The sequence below is a fragment of the Lathyrus oleraceus genome, chromosome 5 (assembly GCF_024323335.1).
Source record: "Lathyrus oleraceus cultivar Zhongwan6 chromosome 5, CAAS_Psat_ZW6_1.0, whole genome shotgun sequence".
Taxonomy (NCBI): domain Eukaryota; kingdom Viridiplantae; phylum Streptophyta; class Magnoliopsida; order Fabales; family Fabaceae; genus Lathyrus; species Lathyrus oleraceus.
In genome coordinates this window covers 216826675-216848466 of record NC_066583.1, presented here as the reverse complement: position 1 = coordinate 216848466, position 21792 = coordinate 216826675, and the positions used below count along the sequence as shown (strand labels likewise).

The 21792-nt window shown below is 35.4% G+C and overlaps 1 protein-coding gene across 1 annotated transcript; it reads left to right on the top strand.

Moving 5' to 3' along the window:
* Window positions 1-19557: 19557 nt before the first annotated feature.
* LOC127083033 (chalcone synthase 1A-like) lies at window positions 19558-21439 on the top strand. Its single transcript, XM_051023259.1, has 3 exons — window positions 19558-19659; window positions 20072-20254; window positions 20340-21439. Exons 2-3 carry the CDS (start codon window positions 20077-20079, stop codon window positions 21329-21331), a joined length of 1170 nt encoding a protein of 389 aa, XP_050879216.1. The 5' UTR covers window positions 19558-19659; window positions 20072-20076; the 3' UTR covers window positions 21332-21439.
* The last annotated feature ends 353 nt before the right edge of the window (window positions 21440-21792 follow it).

The following is a 21792-nucleotide window of genomic DNA, read 5'->3' as shown; positions in this document are numbered from 1 at the left end:
AAGACCCTCATGGCTAAAAGCACAACCAAGGATTGGTCCACAAATGTCTCAAAGCATCATACATGAGTCCCAATGATCTATACATGTTATATTGATCAAGTATTCTTCAAGATTTTGGAGGTGATTTGCCTTGGAAACCCTAGTTTGACTGGGTATCTTGAGTAACTTCTTCAACAAGCTATCTCACCAATTAATTAAAATTCTCAAGGGACACTTCAAAATTCATCATATTATGCATATATGATTTACCATGAGCCAATAAAGTCAAGAGAATTGAAGGTTAGCAAGTTGGTTGATGGTGGTTGGCCAGATGAATTCATCTAATCAAAACTGGGTCTCCCTAGACCCTATCTCCTACAATTATCACCATATGAAAATGATTCTAAGCTTAAAGTTTCTCTAAATTCCATTACAAACAACTTTCATGTTGAGACCTAGAGCTAGCTTTGCTTGGAGAATCATTTTCTATGTTGAAACATTATAGGTGATTTTGTCTAAACCCTATTTTGAAAGTCAACTTCCCAAGGCCATAACTTACTCAATTTTTATGAGATGAAAGATTTCCAAGTTGCACAATCCAATTCAAGAGGTCTACTTCAACTTTTATGTTTGGAGTGAGAGCTAATTCAACTTTTATGAGCATGTGATATGAGGAAACATTATAGGTCATTTTTGACCTATACCATTGAACAAGTGATTTTCCTCAACTTCAAAAATGCATAACTCTATCATTCTAAATCCAACTGACATGAAATTGGTGACCATTTTGAATGTCTTTTAAAGAGATACAACTTTTATGAAGACGCATTTCTCATTTGAAGCTCACATAAAACGTTAAGAAAGGTGGAATATTAAGATATATGACTTGACACTTAGAAAAAATTTCAACATGTTGAAATTTCCAAACTTCCACCTCAAAATTTACCATGGTCCAAGTTCCAAATGAAAAAGTGTCCAACATCAAAGTTGTTCCCCTTGATATAAGATTTCTAAAGAAGCCAATTTCATGCATTTTGGATGAGATTTGCTTGGGCTACGCATGGTCTTAACAGGTCTGCATCATTGAAGAAAATCAAATGTTCAAAACTCCATTTCACTTTGCCTTGCCATTCAAGCATGATTTGAACTTCAGTACAATTACAATTGGATCATAGTGGATTACTTCATGGGCCTGTACACGCCCATGCAAGCTTGTGCATCACATTGCCAAATTTAGCAAATTTTCAAGTGTGCAATTATCAATTCCAAATTCTATAAATACAAGTCCTCTGAGCTCATTTCAATCACACCTTGCGCGCCAGCTTTGCCCCCCAATTCAAACCCTCACCATTAAAAGGAAAACCTGAGAATTTTCAAGTTGAAAATTGAGTTTGAATCTCACTGTTTGGAGATTCAAAAACTCCAGGATCCAAAGCTTTGTACCATTGCCAAACCACTTCTGCAAGCTCCTCGAGTGTGATCAAGTCAAGTTTGAAGCAAACAAGATCCATTTCTGCACATCATTGAAGGTGATTTTCAGAAAACTTCTTCTCTTCGATTCTCACTCAATTCTCATCAATTCTCTTAGATCTTTGTTTGTCTGAAGTCCTACCAATGTAGGCAAGAAGATTGAGTTGATTTGAGGTCAAATCGAAGCAACTCAGTTGACACACCTCAAAATTCAACTCCTCATATCTTCCTATATATTTGGAGTTAGTTGAAATTGAGGTCAGATTCATGCTCTACGCCATTTTTTCTTTCAGATCCTGTCCTCCTTTTTCACTTTTGTGATGGTGATGAGTGAACCAGTTTGGTGGACCTCGCTTGAGAAGGTGACCGGTGGTCCAGCGCCGGTGGTGTGTTGGACAGGTTCTGAGCCATTGATCTCATTTGAAATTTTTTAATCCTGAGCGCCCAAAGTAATTACCACGCGTATAGAACACTTGACCTGGTGTATGGTGGAACGCGCGCTCATGTCCACTTGATCTGCCACCTCAATTAATGAGGGAGATCAAGTGGTCCACGTTTTTTTGATTTTCTGATTTTCATTTTATTTCATTTGATTTTCATTAATTCATATTAACTTTAATATTGATCCAAAAAATATGAGAGTTCACCAAAAATTCCTATTAATTTAAAATAAATTCCTCTTTCATATTGTTTTAAAATTATTTTTTGGATCATTATTAATGTTTTTCATGATTTAATTGATTTTGTGAATATTTTTAATTGTTTAAAATTTTTTTTAAGTTTCCAAAAATTTTGAAATTTTTTCTCTAAGGTCCCTTGACCTTGTTTGACCTATAATAAATCTCATGGCCATTTCTTTGGTGTTTTGATGAGGATTTAGGAATTTGACAAACCATATTTAATTTAATGCATTATTTTTAGTATTTTTAAAATTGAATAAATGTCAAATATTTGTGTTGAGCTATTTTGATGGTTTGTATAAGTTTGACTTGTGTTGTTGGGCCTTGGTCAAGGTTGATTTGACTTTGCTAAGTTAAGATCATTGGATTTAGGGGATTGATGGAATGTACATTCCCTCTCCCAAAATGAATGAATGATCTTAATTTAGTATAATTCCTCCTTTGACCAATTTGAGTTTTTATCTATTCCCCTCCCTCTTCATCTAATTCCCCTTCTTTATGCATCTATTCCATTTGACATATGAAATCTCTAAATCCTAAGGCTAAAATTGATTGCAAAATCAACATAAGTATGGATGAAATTAGGCCACCATTTTTGCATATTCTTTTTAGGTGTGGTATGTTTCATGAGCATAGTCCATTATACTATGTCTCTAACATGCATTAACACCAAAATTCTATTGCCCGATCTCAAATAGTTGTGACTTCTACATAAGTCCAATTACGATTGCTTAACATAGCGCTAAATTTTTGACACAAAAGACACAACATTCTAGTTAGTGAGATTGTAAGTCACCACTCTTTCATGGTATTGTGTGGAAACTTGGCCTTTTTTCTTCCTTTGGAAGATGTCTTGGTTCAACGATCCATGCTTGTGATAAGTGAGTTAAGTGTTCTCCAAAGAATGACTTAAAATAAAAAATAATAAAAACAATGCTAACTTCTAACTCATTAACAACTAACATTTAATTTCAAGCCATTTACTTTAATGCAATTTAATTTCAAATCTTTATTCATTTGCCATTATTCATACCATTCTAATTGTTTATATTAATGCCATTTTCACCTTGTCCACTTGGACCATATTGTGTGATATATCTTGTTTGTGTATATTTTGTTTGTTTGTGTGGCCTTTGACCATTAATGTACATAATAAGAAACAAAAACCCTAAAAAACTATTGTGTGGACTGTTGGTTTGATCTTGGACAATTGGACTTAGAATCTAGGCAACATCCCTATGGAAAAGGACTTGGCCAATGTCAACTTTCTATGAAACCAAGTGCTTGTAATTTGAAACTTCATCTGATACATCATTGAAGATCCCTTTAAGTTCATCTGCAACATGATCATTATGAAACTATTATTTTGAACCTGTGGCTTGTGGAATCCATCTGTTACATGGGCAAATTTGAAGAAGATCATGGAGTGGCTAAGCTTAGATGTGGCTATCTTTATTTGATGCCTTGCTCTTCAAGATTGATATATTGTGCACTGTTTGTGGCTTGATTCTAATGTCCAAGGGAATTTGGGTTTCTATATGACATTCTTGTCTATTGGATTGCTACCCATTGGTCAGATCTTTTCAACTCTTAACTTGTAATTTTGTGCTTAGGATTAGTCTCTTCATCTCCCCCCACTTCTTTAATTTCAAAATCTCTCCCCCCTTTTTAAAAATCTTCTTTGCTTGTACTAGTTTTTGCTAAACTTTGACCACTTTGCAAACTAGAAACTATGGCCTTATGCCTTTGCATTTTCAAACTTCTTTTCTTAATCAAACTTGTAAATAGACTTAATTATACTTGACTTAAAACTTCAAAAATCCAAAAAGAACTAACTTATTCAAACAATTTTTATGCCTTTGTGCCTTTTCGAACTTAATTTTGTTAAAAGCAATGCATCCACTTTGAAATTTATACCCCGAACTACGAGGTCTTGTCAAACACAAAAATATAATTAATGAATTCTTTTCTCATCCCCCCATTCTATTTGCTTGCAAACATCATTTGTACAAAAACACATATGCATACAAGAAAGGGCTCCCTAGGAGTACGTAGGACACTTTGGGTGCTAACACCTTCCCTGTGTGTAACCAACCCCCTTACTTGTAATCTCTGGAATTTTATTAGTTTTGATTTGAAAACTTCTTATTTATGGGTTTTTTTCGTACTTTTTCCCTTTTCCCTTGGAAACAATAAAAGCGCGGTGGCGACTCTTGTTATTTGATGTTTAGCTTATCCATAGCTTGATGATCATGAATTTTCCGCTACTGTGGAGACTTGACCTTTTTTCCTTTCATGAGAGCTAGTGGCATACTTTTTGAATTATCCAAGTTGAAGCCCTTCTCATGGAAGATGTCTTGGTTTAAGGATTCATACTTGTGAAAGAATGGTTGAGTGTTCTCCAAAGAATGACTTAATCAATTAAAAAACACTACTAATATTACTAACGCTTGACTAACATTTGACTAACTCTTGTTAATATTGCTTTACTTTCAAGTCATTTACTATTATGCAATTTAAATTTCAGTCATTTATCATTCATTGCCATTTACATTTCATATAACTTGTTTATGTTTATGTCATTTTCACTTTGCTCACTTGAGCCATACTTTATGATTGTATATATATTTGTTTGTGTGTTTTGGTTTTGTTTGTGGTCTTAGGACCTTAAAACACTTAATAACAACAAAAACCCTAAAAAATATTTGATGAAATGTTGATCTTGATCTGAACTCTTGGACTTAGAATTAGGTAACACTCCCTGTGCAAAAAGGACTTGGCCAATGCCAACATTTTTTAGTCTGAGCTATTGTAAACTGAGCCTTCATCTGATGCAAGCCTTGGATTTTGTTTGAATTCATCTGCTACTTTGTCTTTGTGCTTAATTATTATTTTGATCCTGTATCTGATGTTTTGCTCTGAGTTGATCAAGGAATTATTCATCTGACACATGAGAAGACAAAGAAGACTGCTAGCTATGGGATTTGCTTGCTTGGATGTGGCTATCTTTATTTGATGCCTTAATCTTCATGATGTCTGGATATTGCTAATTGCTTTATTGAGTATTGCTTGATTCAAAGTCCAAAGGGAAAGTGGATTTCTATATGACATTCTTGTCAGTTGAATTGCATCCCATTGGTCAAATCTTTTCAACTCTTAACTTCTAATTTTGTGCTTAGGATAGTCTCTTCATGTCCTCCCACTTCTTAAATTTCAAAATCTCTCCCTCTTTTCAAAAACTTTATTTGCTTGTGTTTTCAAAGTTAGACCTTATTTTAATTATTACAAATTTTGGCCTTATGCCATTGAATCTTCAAACTCTTTTCTTAAATCAAATCTGTAAATAAACTTAATCATATTGACTTAACATTTCAAAAAGACAAAAAGAAATAACAACTTCATTCAAACATTTGGTCCTTTGTGTCTTTTCATTTAAACTTTTTTTAAATGCAATTCACCAACTTTGAAATTTCTTCCCATGAACTACGAGATTTTGATCCCTCATTTTTATGTTGGTATGTAGGCACAAGACCGAAGGTCTTGTCAAACACAAAAGTATAATCAATAAATTCTTTTCTCATCCCCACACTCTATTTTTCTCAAATATATTTTATACCAAACACATATGCACACATAAAAAAAGGGCTCCCTCGGAGTACCTAAGACACTTTGGGTGCTAACACCTTCCCTCTATGTAACCAACCCCCTTAACTTTAATCTCTGGCATTTTATTAGTTTTGATTTGAAAACTTCTTATCTTTGGGTTTTGTTCGTACTTTTCGATTTTCCTTTGTAAACAAGAAAAACGCGATGGTGACTCTGCTTTTATTAACATCAAGTTTATCCATAGCTTAATGGTCGTGAATTTACCGCTACAGAAACTTGCTAAGGAAGTCATACAATATACCTAGATGAATTAGGGTTTCCAAGGCAAACAAGCTCTAATCTCTTGATGAATTCTTGATCAAAATAACAAATAATGAAGATGGTGCTCCATATATGATGCTTAGGACCATTGTGATCCTTTCTTTTATTGATCCCTTGCATTGAGGGTCTCAAACCCTATATATGAGCTTGATAGGGAACATATGGACACACATACACCTACAAAAGAGACAAAGCTATATATAGACATATTTTTGGTATTTTGGTTAATAAACAAAATAAAATAAAGTCTAATACAATAAAAATTGCTTGGTGATCTCTCCCAATGCAAACCCAATGAATCAAGGGTAACAAGGATACAAATGTGTGATCCCAAAGCTGTAACACCCTTCTAAATTACCCCAAATATTTAATTAAAATAACAACATATATCAATCAGAGTAGATATGCAATTAAGGGTGTCACACAAACACTTCACACCATTCACCATAATAACTGTCATGCTCTTTTATTAATTCAAAACATAAAGCATTTGCACAATACGCAGCGGATAGAAATCAAATCAATCATGCAAAACATGTAACACATTACATGTAAAATTATTCAACAAGGTAAAACATCCTGTCCCGATGTTACATCTATCAGAGCATGACCCACTAAGGAGACTACACTAGACTCCAAGCACTAGCTTCTACTCAATCACTGCTCGTTACCTGAAAAATAGTTGTAAGGGTGAGTTCCTCAATCGATATAATAAGCATTATAAAATATCATGTAATGCTAAGTAAATAACACATTAATCACCCTAATCATATCACACATTCAGTAACGGCACATCAACTCAATTATCATACTCAATACCAACACAATTCATACTCATACTCAATACCAACACAAACACACGTATAATATTGGAATACATCCATTCATATTACCCGCCATACATACATTATGCAATGAGACTCCATGCATGCGGTACCGACTGTTTGTGAACATATAGTTCAACCTCACCGATCAAATCCAGATACGGCTACCAAGCCCACTAGTCCCACTCATTTGAGACCTAGTGACTCACTCACTAATTCCTCACCATGGGAATTAGCTACCACCCCAAGGGCTATGCTATGCACGCTAATCACCTAGCATGCAAACATCAACAACAATCCACAATGATTTACTCACTAATTCCTCACCATGGGAATTAGCTACCACCATAAAGGCCACAATATGCATGCTAATTCACCTAGCAATGCAACATCATCAACAACAATCCACAATAGACATATGCTCACACTCTAAGCCATAAAACAGTCCATTCACCAACACATGCATAATATATACATTCACAACATTATGCATATTTTCACACATCATCAGCATATTTATCACATAATCATATCATGTCATGCCAATTAATCAATCACAGTATTAGCACACTCTACTAATACCTATCCTACTCAAAACAACAGGAAATAATCCCTACTATATCACACACCGATATAGGCCAATCACCAATTATGTTCACAACATTAAAATATCAATCTTTCCAATTTCCAACAGTGTTAACCGGTTAACGCCCTGGGTTAACCGGTTAACGCAACACAGAACACGCTTTCTGGCAAAACTCAACAGTGTTAACCGGTTAACGCCCTGGGTTAACCGGTTAACGCAAACAGAACAGCAATTTTCACAAATCACAACAGTGTTAACTGGTTAACGCCCTGGGTTAACCGGTTAACGCAAGCAAAACAGCAATACTTCACAATTCCTAACAGTGTTAACCGGTTAACACCCTGGGTTAACCGGTTAACGCAAGACAGAAAGCTGTTCCTGCGCTAACACGAAGCAGAATGCAGAATTCTCCGCATTTTCTGCCGTTGGAGGACTTCCGGACCTCCGATTCCGATTCCGTAAAAAGCTATACGTTCGGAAAATCACTACCCATCCAATTACAGATTCAATTACGGCTTTAACATAGTTTATTCATCACAATTTTTCAGCATTCAACATCCCAATTAGGGTCAAATCAATGGCTTATCACTACCTATTACATGTTAACCCATAATACACATTAAACGACGATAAACCCCCCTTACCTGAGTTAATCCGGCGAATCTTTAAGCTTCAAGCTTTTCTCTTCTCCAACCTTCTTCCTCTTGCTCTGTCTCTTTGCCCTTTTCCTCTTTTCAGCCGCTTCTCTGCTTTCACGTGAAAACTCTTTTTACCAAAATGGAACTCTTTTTCCTTATTTCCAACTTATATATATTTTCCAATAATTATTATTCCAATAATCATAATAATAATAATAATCCAATAATTCCAATTATTTAATTAAATTAATAAATATAATATTAACTTAAATTAAATAATTATCTTATTTTTATCGGGGTGTTACAACTCTCCCCCACTAAAAGAGTTTTCGTCCTCGAAAACATACCTCAAGCGAATAACTCCGGATAAGACTCCTTCATCTGACTCTCAAGTTCCCAAGTCACATTGCCACCTGCTGGTCCTCCCCAAGCTACCTTTACCAAAGCAATCTCTTTACCCCGCAACTGCTTCAACTCTCGATCCTCGATCCTCATAGGTGATGTTTCAACAGTCAGGTTATCTCTCACCTGTACATCATCTATTTGGACTACATGCGACGGATCAGGAATGTACCTCCTCAACTGAGACACATGAAAAACCTCATGCAAATTCGCAAGTGACGGCGGTAAAGCGATACGATAGGCTACCTCCCCTATCCTCTCCAAAATCTGATAAGGACCAATAAATCGAGGTGTCAACTTCTTCGACTTCAAAGCTCGACCAACTCCAGTTATCGGAGTAACACGGAGAAACACATGATCCCCCTCTTGAAACTCAAGTGACTTCCTTCTCTTGTCGTGATAACTCTTCTGACGACTCTGAGCAATTCTCATCTTCTCCTGAATCATCTTAATCTTTTCCGTAGTCTGTTGAACAATCTCCGGTCCAACCACAGCACTCTCACCGGACTCATACCAACATAAAGGTGTCCGACATCTCCTACCATACAAAGCTTCAAACGGTGCCATACCAATGCTCGAATGAAAACTATTGTTGTAGGTAAACTCAATCAAAGGTAAATAACAATCCCAAGCACCTCCCTTTTCCAAAACACAAGCTCTCAAAAGATCTTCCAATGACTGAATCGTCCTCTCAGTCTGACCATCAGTCTGCGGATGATATGCAGAACTCAATCTCAGCTTAGTTCCCAAAGCCCTCTGCAAACCTTCCCAGAACTTCGATGTAAATCTAGGATCTCTGTCCAAAACAATACTCGACGGAATACCATGCAAACTTACAATTTTCTCAATATACAACTCAGCTAATCTCTCTAATGGATAATCCATTCTGATCGGAATGAAATGGGCCGATTTTGTCAATCTGTCAACAATCACCCAAATAGCTTCAAAATTCTTAATTGTTCTCGGTAAACCAGAAACAAAATCCATACTGATACTATCCCACTTCCACTTTGGAATAGCCAACGGTTGCATTAGCCCAGACGGCTTCTGATGCTCAATCTTTGACTTCTGACAAGTCAAACAAGAATAAACAAAACTCGCAATTTCTCTTTTCATTCTCGGCCACCAAAATAACTTTTTCAAATCATGATACATCTTCGTAGCCCCAGGATGAATACTCAGGCCACTACGATGTCCTTCCTCAAGAATACTCTTCTTAAGCTCGGTAACATCCGGAATACACACCCGATTACCAAATTTCAAAACACCATTCTCATCAACTCTGAATTCACCACCTTGACCTTGATTCACTAGAGTCAACTTGTCCACCAAAAGCACATCGGATTTCTGACTCTCTCTAATCTCATCCAGAATACCACTCGTTAACTTCAACATTCCCAATTTAACACTATTGTGAGTACTCTCACACACCAAACTCAAGTCTTTAAACTGCTCAATTAAATCCAATTCCTTAACCATTAACATAGACATATGCAATGATTTCCGACTCAATGCATCAGCCACTACGTTTGCTTTACCCGGATGGTAATTCAAACCAAAGTCATAATCCTTCAGAAACTCTAACCATCTCCTCTGTCTCATATTCAGCTCTTTCTGATCAAACAAATACTTTAAACTTTTATGGTCACTGAAAACCTCAAATCTTGACCCATACAAGTAATGCCTCCATAACTTCAGAACAAATACCACAGCTGCCAACTCTAAATCGTGTGTCGGATAGTTCCTCTCATGAACCTTCAGTTGTCTCGAAGCATAAGCTACAACCTGCTTATTCTGCATCAACACACCACCCAAACCCAACAATGAAGCATCACAGAAAACCTCAAATAATTCTGACGGACTTGGTAATATCAGAACAGGAGCAATAGTTAACCTTCTCTTTAACTCTTGGAAACCTTCCTCACATTTTGAGTCCCAAACAAACGCTTGCCCCTTTCTAGTCAACATCGTCAACGGTAACGCCAACTTAGAAAATCCCTCAATGAACTTCCTATAATAACCAGCCAAACCAAGGAAACTTCGAATCTCAGCAACAGACTTCGGAGCTTCCCACTGAGATACCGCTTCTATCTTAGAAGGATCAACAGCAACACCACCTCTTGAAATCACATGACCAAGAAAACTAACCTCTTCTAACCAAAATTCACACTTAGACAGCTTAGCAAATAACTTCTTTTCTCGTAGAACTCCTAAAACCACCCTCAAATGCTCAGCATGCTCTTCTTCAGACTTCGAATACACCAAAATATCATCAATAAACACCACAACAAACTTGTCTAGGTACGGATGGAAAATCCTATTCATATACTCCATAAATACTCCAGGCGCATTAGTCACACCAAAAGGCATTACAGAATACTCATAATGTCCATACCTTGTTCTGAAAGCAGTCTTCTGAATATCCTCAGTTTTCACACGTATCTGATGATATCCCGACCTCAAATCTATTTTGCTGAACACACTCGCACCAACTAACTGATCCATCAAATCATCAATCCTCGGCAAAGGATACCGATTCTTGATCGTCACTTTATTCAGTTGCCTGTAGTCCACACACAACCTCATAGTACCTTCTTTCTTCTTAACCAATAACACTGGTGCACCCCACGGTGACACACTCGGACGAATAAATTTCTTATCCAACAGATCTTCCAGCTTACTCTTCAATTCAGCTAACTCAACAGCAGACATACGGTACGGAGCCATCGATATCGGCCTAGTACCAGGTACCAAATCAATCGAGAACTCAACTTCACGCTCTGGCGGTAATTCATTCACTTCTTCAGGAAACACATCAGGAAAATCACACACCACGACTAGATCGCAAATCACCAGTTTATCTTTAGCCTCCAAAGTCGCTAACAGCATAAACAACTCTGCCCCATCTGCTGCTTCCTCATTCACCTGCCTTGCTGATAGAAACAAATCCTTTCCTTCCTCAATCTCAGGAAGGATCACAGTCTTATCAAAACAGTTGATATAAACTCGGTTAAACACCAACCAGTTCATACCCAAGATAACATCAATCTGCACTAGTGGAAGACACACTAGGTCCATCCCAAAGTCTCTACCAAAAATACTCAAAGGACAATCTAAACAAACTGAAGTAGTAGTCACTGAACCCTTCGCAGGAGTATCAATCACCATACTTCCATGCATCTCAGATATCTCTAATTTAAGTTTCACAGCACAATCCAAAGATATAAAGGAATGAGTCGCACCTGTGTCAATAATAGCTACAAGAGGAAAGCCATTAATATAACACGTACCTCGGATCAAACGATCATCTGCAAAAGTCTCAGAACCCGATAAAGCAAAGACCTTGCCTCCCGACTGGTTCTCTTTCTTCGGCTTAGGACACTGTGGACTGATATGATCCACTTCTCCACAGTTGAAACAAGTCACAGTCTTCAACCGGCACTCTGCAGCCAAGTGACCACCTTTTCCACACTTGAAACACTTCTTCTCAGCACTGGTACACTCATGGATACGATGTCCAGCCTGACCACATCTATAACACTTAGCATGGGCACTGGAGTCTCCCCCACTAGGCCTCTTCATCCCACTCTGTCTCTGGAAACCTTTGCCAGCTGCATACGGTTTCCCACGATCATTCTGATTCTTGCCTTTCCTATCAACCCTCTGCTGATAGCTCTCCGCTCTGGCTTTGGTATCCTGTTCAAAAATCCTGCAACAGTCAACCAGATCAGAAAACACTCTAATCCGTTGATACCCAATAGCCTGCTTGATCTCTGGACGTAACCCGTTCTCAAACTTCACACATTTCGAAAATTCCCCAGTAGCCTCATCATAGGGAGTGTAATACTTCGACAGCTCTGTGAACTTAGCAGCATACTCAGTAACAGACCGATTGCCCTGCTTCAATTCTAAGAACTCTATCTCTTTCTTTCCTCTGACATCCTCTGGAAAATACTTCCTCAGGAATCTCTCTCTGAACACAGCCCAAGTAATCTCAGCATTCCCAGCAGATTCCAACTCAGTGCGGGTAGCAACCCACCAATCATCTGCTTCTTCTGACAGCATATGCGTACCGAACCTGACCTTCTGGTTATCGGCACACTCAGTCACTCGGAAGATCCTCTCGATCTCCTTCAACCACTTCTGAGCACCATCTGGATCGTATGCTCCCTTGAACATTGGAGGATTGTTCTTCTGGAACTCACTCAGTTGACGAGCAGCTCCCATTCCCACAACATTCGGATTCCCTCCAAGTACTCCAGCTAGCATACCCAGAGCCTCAGCAATCGCAGCATCATCTCTACCTCTTCCAGCCATCTCTATTCTGAAAACCCAACAAGCTAAACAATAAGCACTGATAGGGTTATACAACACCTATCCCGTACAGGGGAAACAGAATAATTACGACTCGACTCGACCGACTATGCTCTGATACCACTAATGTAACACCCTTCTAAATTACCCCAAATATTTAATTAAAATAACAACATATATCAATCAGAGTAGATATGCAATTAAGGGTGTCACACAAACACTTCACACCATTCACCATAATAACTGTCATGCTCTTTTATTAATTCAAAACATAAAGCATTTGCACAATACGCAGCGGATAGAAATCAAATCAATCATGCAAAACATGTAACACATTACATGTAAAATTATTCAACAAGGTAAAACATCCTGTCCCGATGTTACATCTATCAGAGCATGACCCACTAAGGAGACTACACTAGACTCCAAGCACTAGCTTCTACTCAATCACTGCTCGTTACCTGAAAAATAGTTGTAAGGGTGAGTTCCTCAATCGATATAATAAGCATTATAAAATATCATGTAATGCTAAGTAAATAACACATTAATCACCCTAATCATATCACACATTCAGTAACGGCACATCAACTCAATTATCATACTCAATACCAACACAATTCATACTCATACTCAATACCAACACAAACACACGTATAATATTGGAATACATCCATTCATATTACACGCCATACATACATTATGCAATGAGACTCCATGCATGCGGTACCGACTGTTTGTGAACATATAGTTCAACCTCACCGATCAAATCCAGATACGGCTACCAAGCCCACTAGTCCCACTCATTTGAGACCTAGTGACTCACTCACTAATTCCTCACCATGGGAATTAGCTACCACCCCAAGGGCTATGCTATGCACGCTAATCACCTAGCATGCAAACATCAACAACAATCCACAATGATTTACTCACTAATTCCTCACCATGGGAATTAGCTACCACCATAAAGGCCACAATATGCATGCTAATTCACCTAGCAATGCAACATCATCAACAACAATCCACAATAGACATATGCTCACACTCTAAGCCATAAAACAGTCCATTCACCAACACATGCATAATATATACATTCACAACATTATGCATATTTTCACACATCATCAGCATATTTATCACATAATCATATCATGTCATGCCAATTAATCAATCACAGTATTAGCACACTCTACTAATACCTATCCTACTCAAAACAACAGGAAATAATCCCTACTATATCACACACCGATATAGGCCAATCACCAATTATGTTCACAACATTAAAATATCAATCTTTCCAATTTCCAACAGTGTTAACCGGTTAACGCCCTGGGTTAACCGGTTAACGCAACACAGAACACGCTTTCTGGCAAAACTCAACAGTGTTAACCGGTTAACGCCCTGGGTTAACTGGTTAACGCAAACAGAACAGCAATTTTCACAAATCACAACAGTGTTAACTGGTTAACGCCCTGGGTTAACCGGTTAACGCAAGCAAAACAGCAATACTTCACAATTCCTAACAGTGTTAACCGGTTAACACCCTGGGTTAACCGGTTAACGCAAGACAGAAAGCTGTTCCTGCGCTAACACGAAGCAGAATGCAGAATTCTCCGCATTTTCCGCCGTTGGAGGACTTCCGGACCTCCGATTCCGATTCCGTAAAAAGCTATACGTTCGGAAAATCACTACCCATCCAATTACAGATTCAATTACGGCTTTAACATAGTTTATTCATCACAATTTTTCAGCATTCAACATCCCAATTAGGGTCAAATCAATGGCTTATCACTACCTATTACATGTTAACCCATAATACCCATTAAACGACGATAAACCCCCCTTACCTGAGTTAATCCGACGAATCTTTAAGCTTCAAGCTTTTCTCTTCTCCAACCTTCTTCCTCTTGCTCTGTCTCTTTGCCCTTTTCCTTTTTTCAGCCGCTTCTCTGCTTTCACGTGAAAACTCTTTTTACCAAAATGGAACTCTTTTTCCTTATTTCTAACTTATATATATTTTCCAATAATTATTATTCCAATAATAATAATAATAATCCAATAATTCCAATTATTTAATTAAATTAATAAATATAATATTAACTTAAATTAAATAATTATCTTATTTTTATCGGGGTGTTACAAAAGCCAATGGAAATGATGAGATAGCATGAGGGATATTAGGGTCAAAATTGGGATCTTACAAAGAATGGTATGATACAATAGGAGAACTAGGTACTTAACTCCAAAGGTTTAAACCTATTTTCCCAAAAATGTCCTACCCGAACATAAGCCAAGATACAACTGAAAAAGCCCTTAGATGTGTGAATTTTGATTTATTTGATGAATTATATTAGAACATGATAAAACTCAATATAAACTATTTTGCATGTCGGTTGAGAAACTACCCGGTCAATTGAGTGAGTAATGGTGATATGAGAGATAGGTTGAGTACTTGTCAAAGACTAAGGATGTTTTAGGAATTTTCCAAATTGTAGTTGGAATCTAGAATGGTGGTCAGGTAAGACAAATTTCATATGGTGAAGTTCACATGTTATTGTTGCAACTTGTTTTTCTGTTTGAAATTTGTAGTGCAGACACGTTACTTGAGGACAAGTAACATTTCAAGTTTGGGGTTGCGATGAGACTCTGTCATTGCATGTTTTCTGTCGAAGAAACATAACAAAACAAGTCAAAGATGAGCAAAAATGAATAATAAAGACCAAATAAATATGCAAAAATGACCAAATATGAAGAAATATAGACTTAGTGAAAATCTAATGGAAAAAGGAGCAAAAAACGTGCAGTTGCTGGAATAATCACGTGCAGCATTGCACACGTGATGAAGAGGTATTTTCAACATCACGCACACAATGAGGGATATCACACGCTTAATAGGTCCTTTTGTGGGTCTATTCTGACACGTTCTAGACTGATTTGACAACTTTTTAAGGGAGTTTTGGCATATTTTCACGGGTTATGTGAATTGGACTAAAAGTGACGAAAAAAAGTACCAGGGGAGAGATTTTGAGAGAATTGGAAGCCATTGGAGGCCAGTTCTTCAAGGTTTTCATACGAAATATTCTTCTTCTTATTTGGTATTTAATTGTACCATTATGAGTAACTAAACTTCTCTATGTTAGGCTTTGTATGATGAACTTCTTTGGAACCTATTAGGACATATGTTTGATTTGTCAGTGCATGTAATGGTTTTGTTAATTCTCCATGAAAATATAATTACTTTCTCATTCATGCAATGCATCAATAATCAACAAGGGATAAATAAATTATTATATACAAAACCTAACTGCTTTCGCATTTTCTCCGAATAACTTTTATTTTTCAAATTCAAACCTGACCCCCCATTGATACATTCTACAACTTGCACATATATTATTTTGTTTAAATATCAGTCCCTATGGATTCTATATCTTTTTATTACTTTGGCACTATCGGTACACTTGCCGAGAAGTCATCATGTATTCTACTCTCCATATCGTGTGATGCGAGAGTTCGTATAAACAACAAATTGAGCAAGTCCACTACAGACATGTCCAATAAATTGTTAACTAAGAATCACAAACTTTTCTTTCATCACAGTGATTGATCATCATCGTTCATCCTTGGATCTGAGACTTCATAAATATTGTATACTTTAGAAGTATACCATTTCTTTGCTCAATTTCATTGATAATCGTCAAATCCCTGAGCTACAAAGCATACCTTTAAAACACCAAGGTTTCAGCTTTGATACCCACATCTTCTTGAGGTCAGGTGCATTAGTTCTAGAAGATATAAGGTAGTTATCATGTATCCTTAAGATCTTTTCATTTTATCAAAACAAAAAATTCTAAATGGCATATTCTTTTACAGTGTGTGAATTTATAAACTAGACGTTTCTTTTACTTATGATCTATATCTTTCCTAGGTTTTCTATCCTTTCTAAATCCTAATACATTTTTGTTTATGAAGAATCTTTTACTTGATGATCAGGTCAAGCTTCTCTTTTCCTTAGGTAAACTTTCATAAGGTTTCACGTAAATAAGTTACTTCCTTTATAAGGGAGTCAGGCCGTTTATATTCTTCTCTTGAGTTTCTAATCTTAGTTATTTTTATGTTGAATGAGTAATTTATTCCCCAAAGATGTACTAGTTATTTCTTAAGACCTAGTGTATGTTCTCCTAGTTTATAATTTTCATTAACTAATTGACTACTCATTCTAAATAGTTGCATATAAGATGGTTTAGTACCTGGAACAATATCTGCCTCGTAGGATGCTTTTAAGCATACTTTATCTTCTTTTGTTGGAAGAAGACTCTTTCATGTTTTTCCCCGAGGTTAACGTCTCTCCACCTATTCTTCTTTCAAGTATTGATGAAATTTATTCTTCTTCTTTATCGTTTATTGAACAAGAGGTTCCTTTGTTTGATGTTAAATTTTCTGAATTGTTCAACTATTGAGTATGTTCTTTCGAAGGATTCCACCAGAGGTGTATGATATGAGTATGACGAAATTGATGATTCTTTGGTTTTTTACTTTTCCATCTTTGAGTAGTTGAACTAGTTCGTTCAAATTCTCTATAATTTTCCTCTTTCATGATTTTTCCTGAAATTCATGAAGACTCTCATTTTTTGATTTAAGAATTGGATTAGACTTCCATTTCTTAACTCTTAGATATTGGTTAGAGACCAAAGTTCCAATATATTTTCTAATATTCCTCCACTTTGAAAAACATTTGAGAGTAGTATCTTTATCTTCTTTTTGCCTTGTGTGTTCATCTTCTCTTGTGCGATACTTGGAGAAACTCCATATATTATTTCAATAGTATCCCAAATTTTCTTTGAAGTTTGACAATGATGAACTATGTAAAATTCACTATCATCTAAAGTCATTTTTATAAAGTTCTTAGTTTTAAAATCTATCTCAAACTTTCTCTTTTATTCTTTGATCCAATAGAAGTTGGGCTTATCTACTACTTCATCATTCACTTAATGAGTAGGGATAAACGGCCAATTTATTATTGTTTCCCAAATTTCTCGATTTATAATTAGAAGAAAAAACTTGCAGAAAAATCTGAGTTGGTTTAATTGTTTGGTTTAAAAAAAACTTGGTTTTGAAAAATTTGTCAGATTTTAATAAAAGATTAAAATCATTTTGAAGATAGTTTAAGTATTAAGCAACGGATAAATAAATTGCAGAAAATAAATTATAGAAAAAATAAAGAGTTGATGGAAATACTTAAGCACATGGCTGAATTCCAGCCACTAAGCTACTTGCTTAAAAAAAATTCACAAATTCTTTTTTATTATACAAAAGAATAGATAAAAAAGTTATTGTTAGTTATAATTTAATATATTTTTTAGATATTGTAATCCTTTATGGTTCAAAAAATTAGTTTATGCAGTTGTGCGTACAAGATACTTTGTTTCTATCGAAATAAAATAAAATTTGAGGTACCAAAATTTGAGAAATGATGCGTATGAAACATTAAGTTAATGTTAATGTGAAGTTGAGTGTAATCACACAACTTTAAACCTTAGATTTAGACTTTATGATTGTTTGTAATATTTTTGTTGTCGTTGAAATTGGGTATCCTCTACGCACAATTGCAGACACATCTCTGAAACCAGGTATGACTGCAATGGATGACAAAACTCTCCATCAAAAAAATTAAATATTGTTATGTGTCTAGAGTTGGAATCGAGCCCCAAGACATCTTATTAATTTGAAAAAAAATCTTTTACCTTCTCATATAAATATTATTGGGTTTTAAAATTTTGCCAACAAGAAGATTCAAAGGAATATTTACATTCTCATATAAATATTCTTGTGTGATTTTTGGTTATTGTTTCTATCAATTTATTATAATTATTATTTACCTTCAAATTAATATTTTTTTATATAAATTATAATCATTACAATATTTATTTATTTACTCAATATTAAAAATTTATTATTAGAAAATTATATATGAAATTTTCGTATTTAAATATCATATCGTTTATATAATAGAATAAGAATAAAAATATAAATTATTAATAAAATCATCCCCATCCAAATATATTTTTAATTAAAATTCCTCTTTCATCTCTCATCCCCTCTTTTAAACCAAAAAAAAAAAAAAACACACACACATATATATATATATATATATATATATATATATATATATATATATAATATATATATATATATATATATATATATATATATAAAACTAAAAAAATTCCTCACCTCCCCTTCCCTTTCTTTCCCTTCATTAAAATTCCTTCCTTTCATTCCCCCTCATTTAAACCAAACATATTTTTAATAAATATTATTATATTATTGCTTTGTTTTGAAACAAATTCATTTCATGCTATTCGTTGAAAATATGCATCTTGTAAATATTGTATTAATTCTTTAATTTGGCAACATATATTGATCTTTCTTTTCTTAATTAGTAAATAAAATCATAAATTGATAGTCAAATTAATGAAAAAGATTGAAATTGTACGTTTTGTGAATGCTAAAATGAACTCGTCACATTCCAGAATAAAAAAGTATTAAAATATAAATTATATATTTTTTTCTGTTTTTAATTATAAATTATTTTAGTATTTTTAATAAAATTAAAAAATATTTAAAAATGTAACTTTTGTGATATTTAAATTATAAGATCAATAAGTGGGGATTAAAATAAAGAATATCTAAATTAAATAAATCTCAGCATTGAATGTTAAACAACCACTTTTCCTTCAGTTCAAGCAGCAAGGCACGCTATATATAACCATATACCCAAACAACAATTTCTCACACACCAAATCTTATCTATTGCTTCATAAATACTCTGCAAGCTACTACTAGTATGTGTTCACTATCAACATTCTAAAGTTTACTTAGTAACATCCCATGATTTAATTTTCTTTTACATATGCGTATTTTTGAGACTGTTATCGGTATATAAATAATAATGCAATACTGTTAGATGCTATGTTCTACCATTCAATCAGTCAATTTTCATGGCCGTCGAGCATTTACCGGAGCATCAACATAATGCTGCGTTGTGGTTGTACAAACTTTCAAATTGGGGAAAATGAATACAATAAATTATCCTTCCCATGTTTGATCCATTCTGAGAAGAATTATTTCAGAATCAAACACATCCAACGATGCTATATATCACTTCTTATCTTTCTGCTAAAGTGTCAATGCCACTTCGGTTTAGTGTATGAAAAAGAATGTTGTAATTTTCATTTAATTTTCTTCTTTTTGCAGTTAAGATGGCGACTGCTAATGAGATCCGCCAAACACAGAGAGCTGGAGGCACTGCCACTGTGTTAGCAATCGGCACTGCTAATCCTCCAAATTGTGTGTATCAGAGCACATATCCGGATTTTTTCTTCCGCGTCACAAACAATGAACACAAGACGGAGCTCAAAGAAAAATTTCAGCGCATATGTAACATGTCTACAATATATTCCGAATTTACTTTTAATATACATTGTTAGCATGTTTTATCTATTTTTATATGTTTTTTTTCCAGGTGATAAAACTAAGATTAAGAAACGATACATGCATTTAACAGAAGATATTTTGAAGAAGAATCCAAAATTTTGTGAGTTTAGGGCACCTACATTGGATGCCAAACAGGAGATTCTAATTGTGGAAATACCAAAGTTAGGAGAAGAAGCTGCAACAAAGGCTATCAAAGAATGGGGTCAACCTAAATCCAAGATTACTCATCTCATCTTTTGCACTTCAGCTGGTGTGGATATGCCTGGTGCTGACTATCAACTCACAAACCTTTTAGGCCTAAGTCCAGATGTAAAGCGTTATATGATGTACCAACAAGGTTGTTATGCTGGTGCAATGGGACTTCGTTTAGCTAAAGATTTGACTGAGAACAACAAAGATTCTCGTGTGTTGTTGGTTTGTGCGGAGATGAGGGTATTAGGTTTCTCTGGACTTAGTGATACTCATCTTGATGGTCTTGTGGGACAGGCCTTGTTTGGAGATGGTGCGGCAGCTGTGGTTATTGGTTCAGACCCATTGCCAAATGTTGAGAACTCTTTGTTTGAATTGGTATGGACTGCACAAACCATCCTTCCGGATAGCGAAAGATACATTAAAGGTGACATTCGAGAAGTAGGAATGATATTATATCTCAACCAGGACCTTCCTAATCTCGTTTCAAAACATATTGAAAAAGCTCTTGTTAAGGCCTTTCAACCTTTGAATATTTCGGATTACAATTCCATTTTTTGGGTTTCACACCCAGGTGGACGAGCCATTCTTGACAAAATTGAAGCAAAACTTGGCTTAAAGCCAGAAAAATTGCAAGCTAGTAGGTATGTACTAAGTGAATATGGTAACATGACAAGTGCTTCTGTATTATTCGTCATGGATGAGATGAGGAGGAAGTCAAAAGATGAAGGACATAACACAACAGGGGAGGGACTTGAATGGGGTGTGCTTCTCGGTTTGGGACCTGGAATTACTATCGACACTGTTTTGCTCCGAAGTGTGGCCATTTAAATCCCCACATGTTACTAAGATAATAAATTTTATGTTCCCATGCTTTTTTTTAATCAAAAAGTGAATGTTATATCTATGTGTTTCCACTAAGTTATTGGTCATTTTTCAGATTCACATGTTTCATTATCTATAATTAATTAAGATTATCGGTGTTTTATGTAAGCCTTTGATGTTCTATTATCCAATAAAACCTTTTTTTTTACATTTGTCTTATAAAATATTGTTAAAAAATACATCATGAAACCAATTTGGAACATCATTCACCTCTCTGTAGTTACTGGATTGTTGAAAAGTCAATGTAATCCTCAACTAAGTAACTCCTTTTATTTCATATTTGCTTACTATAACATTGAATTATGTGTTAACACGCAAGTTATAGGTAGGGCTCAACAACATGTTAGGTTGGGCGGTTCAGGTATAAAAGCTTCACCCAGTTCAACCCGTGGTTGAATCATATAAAT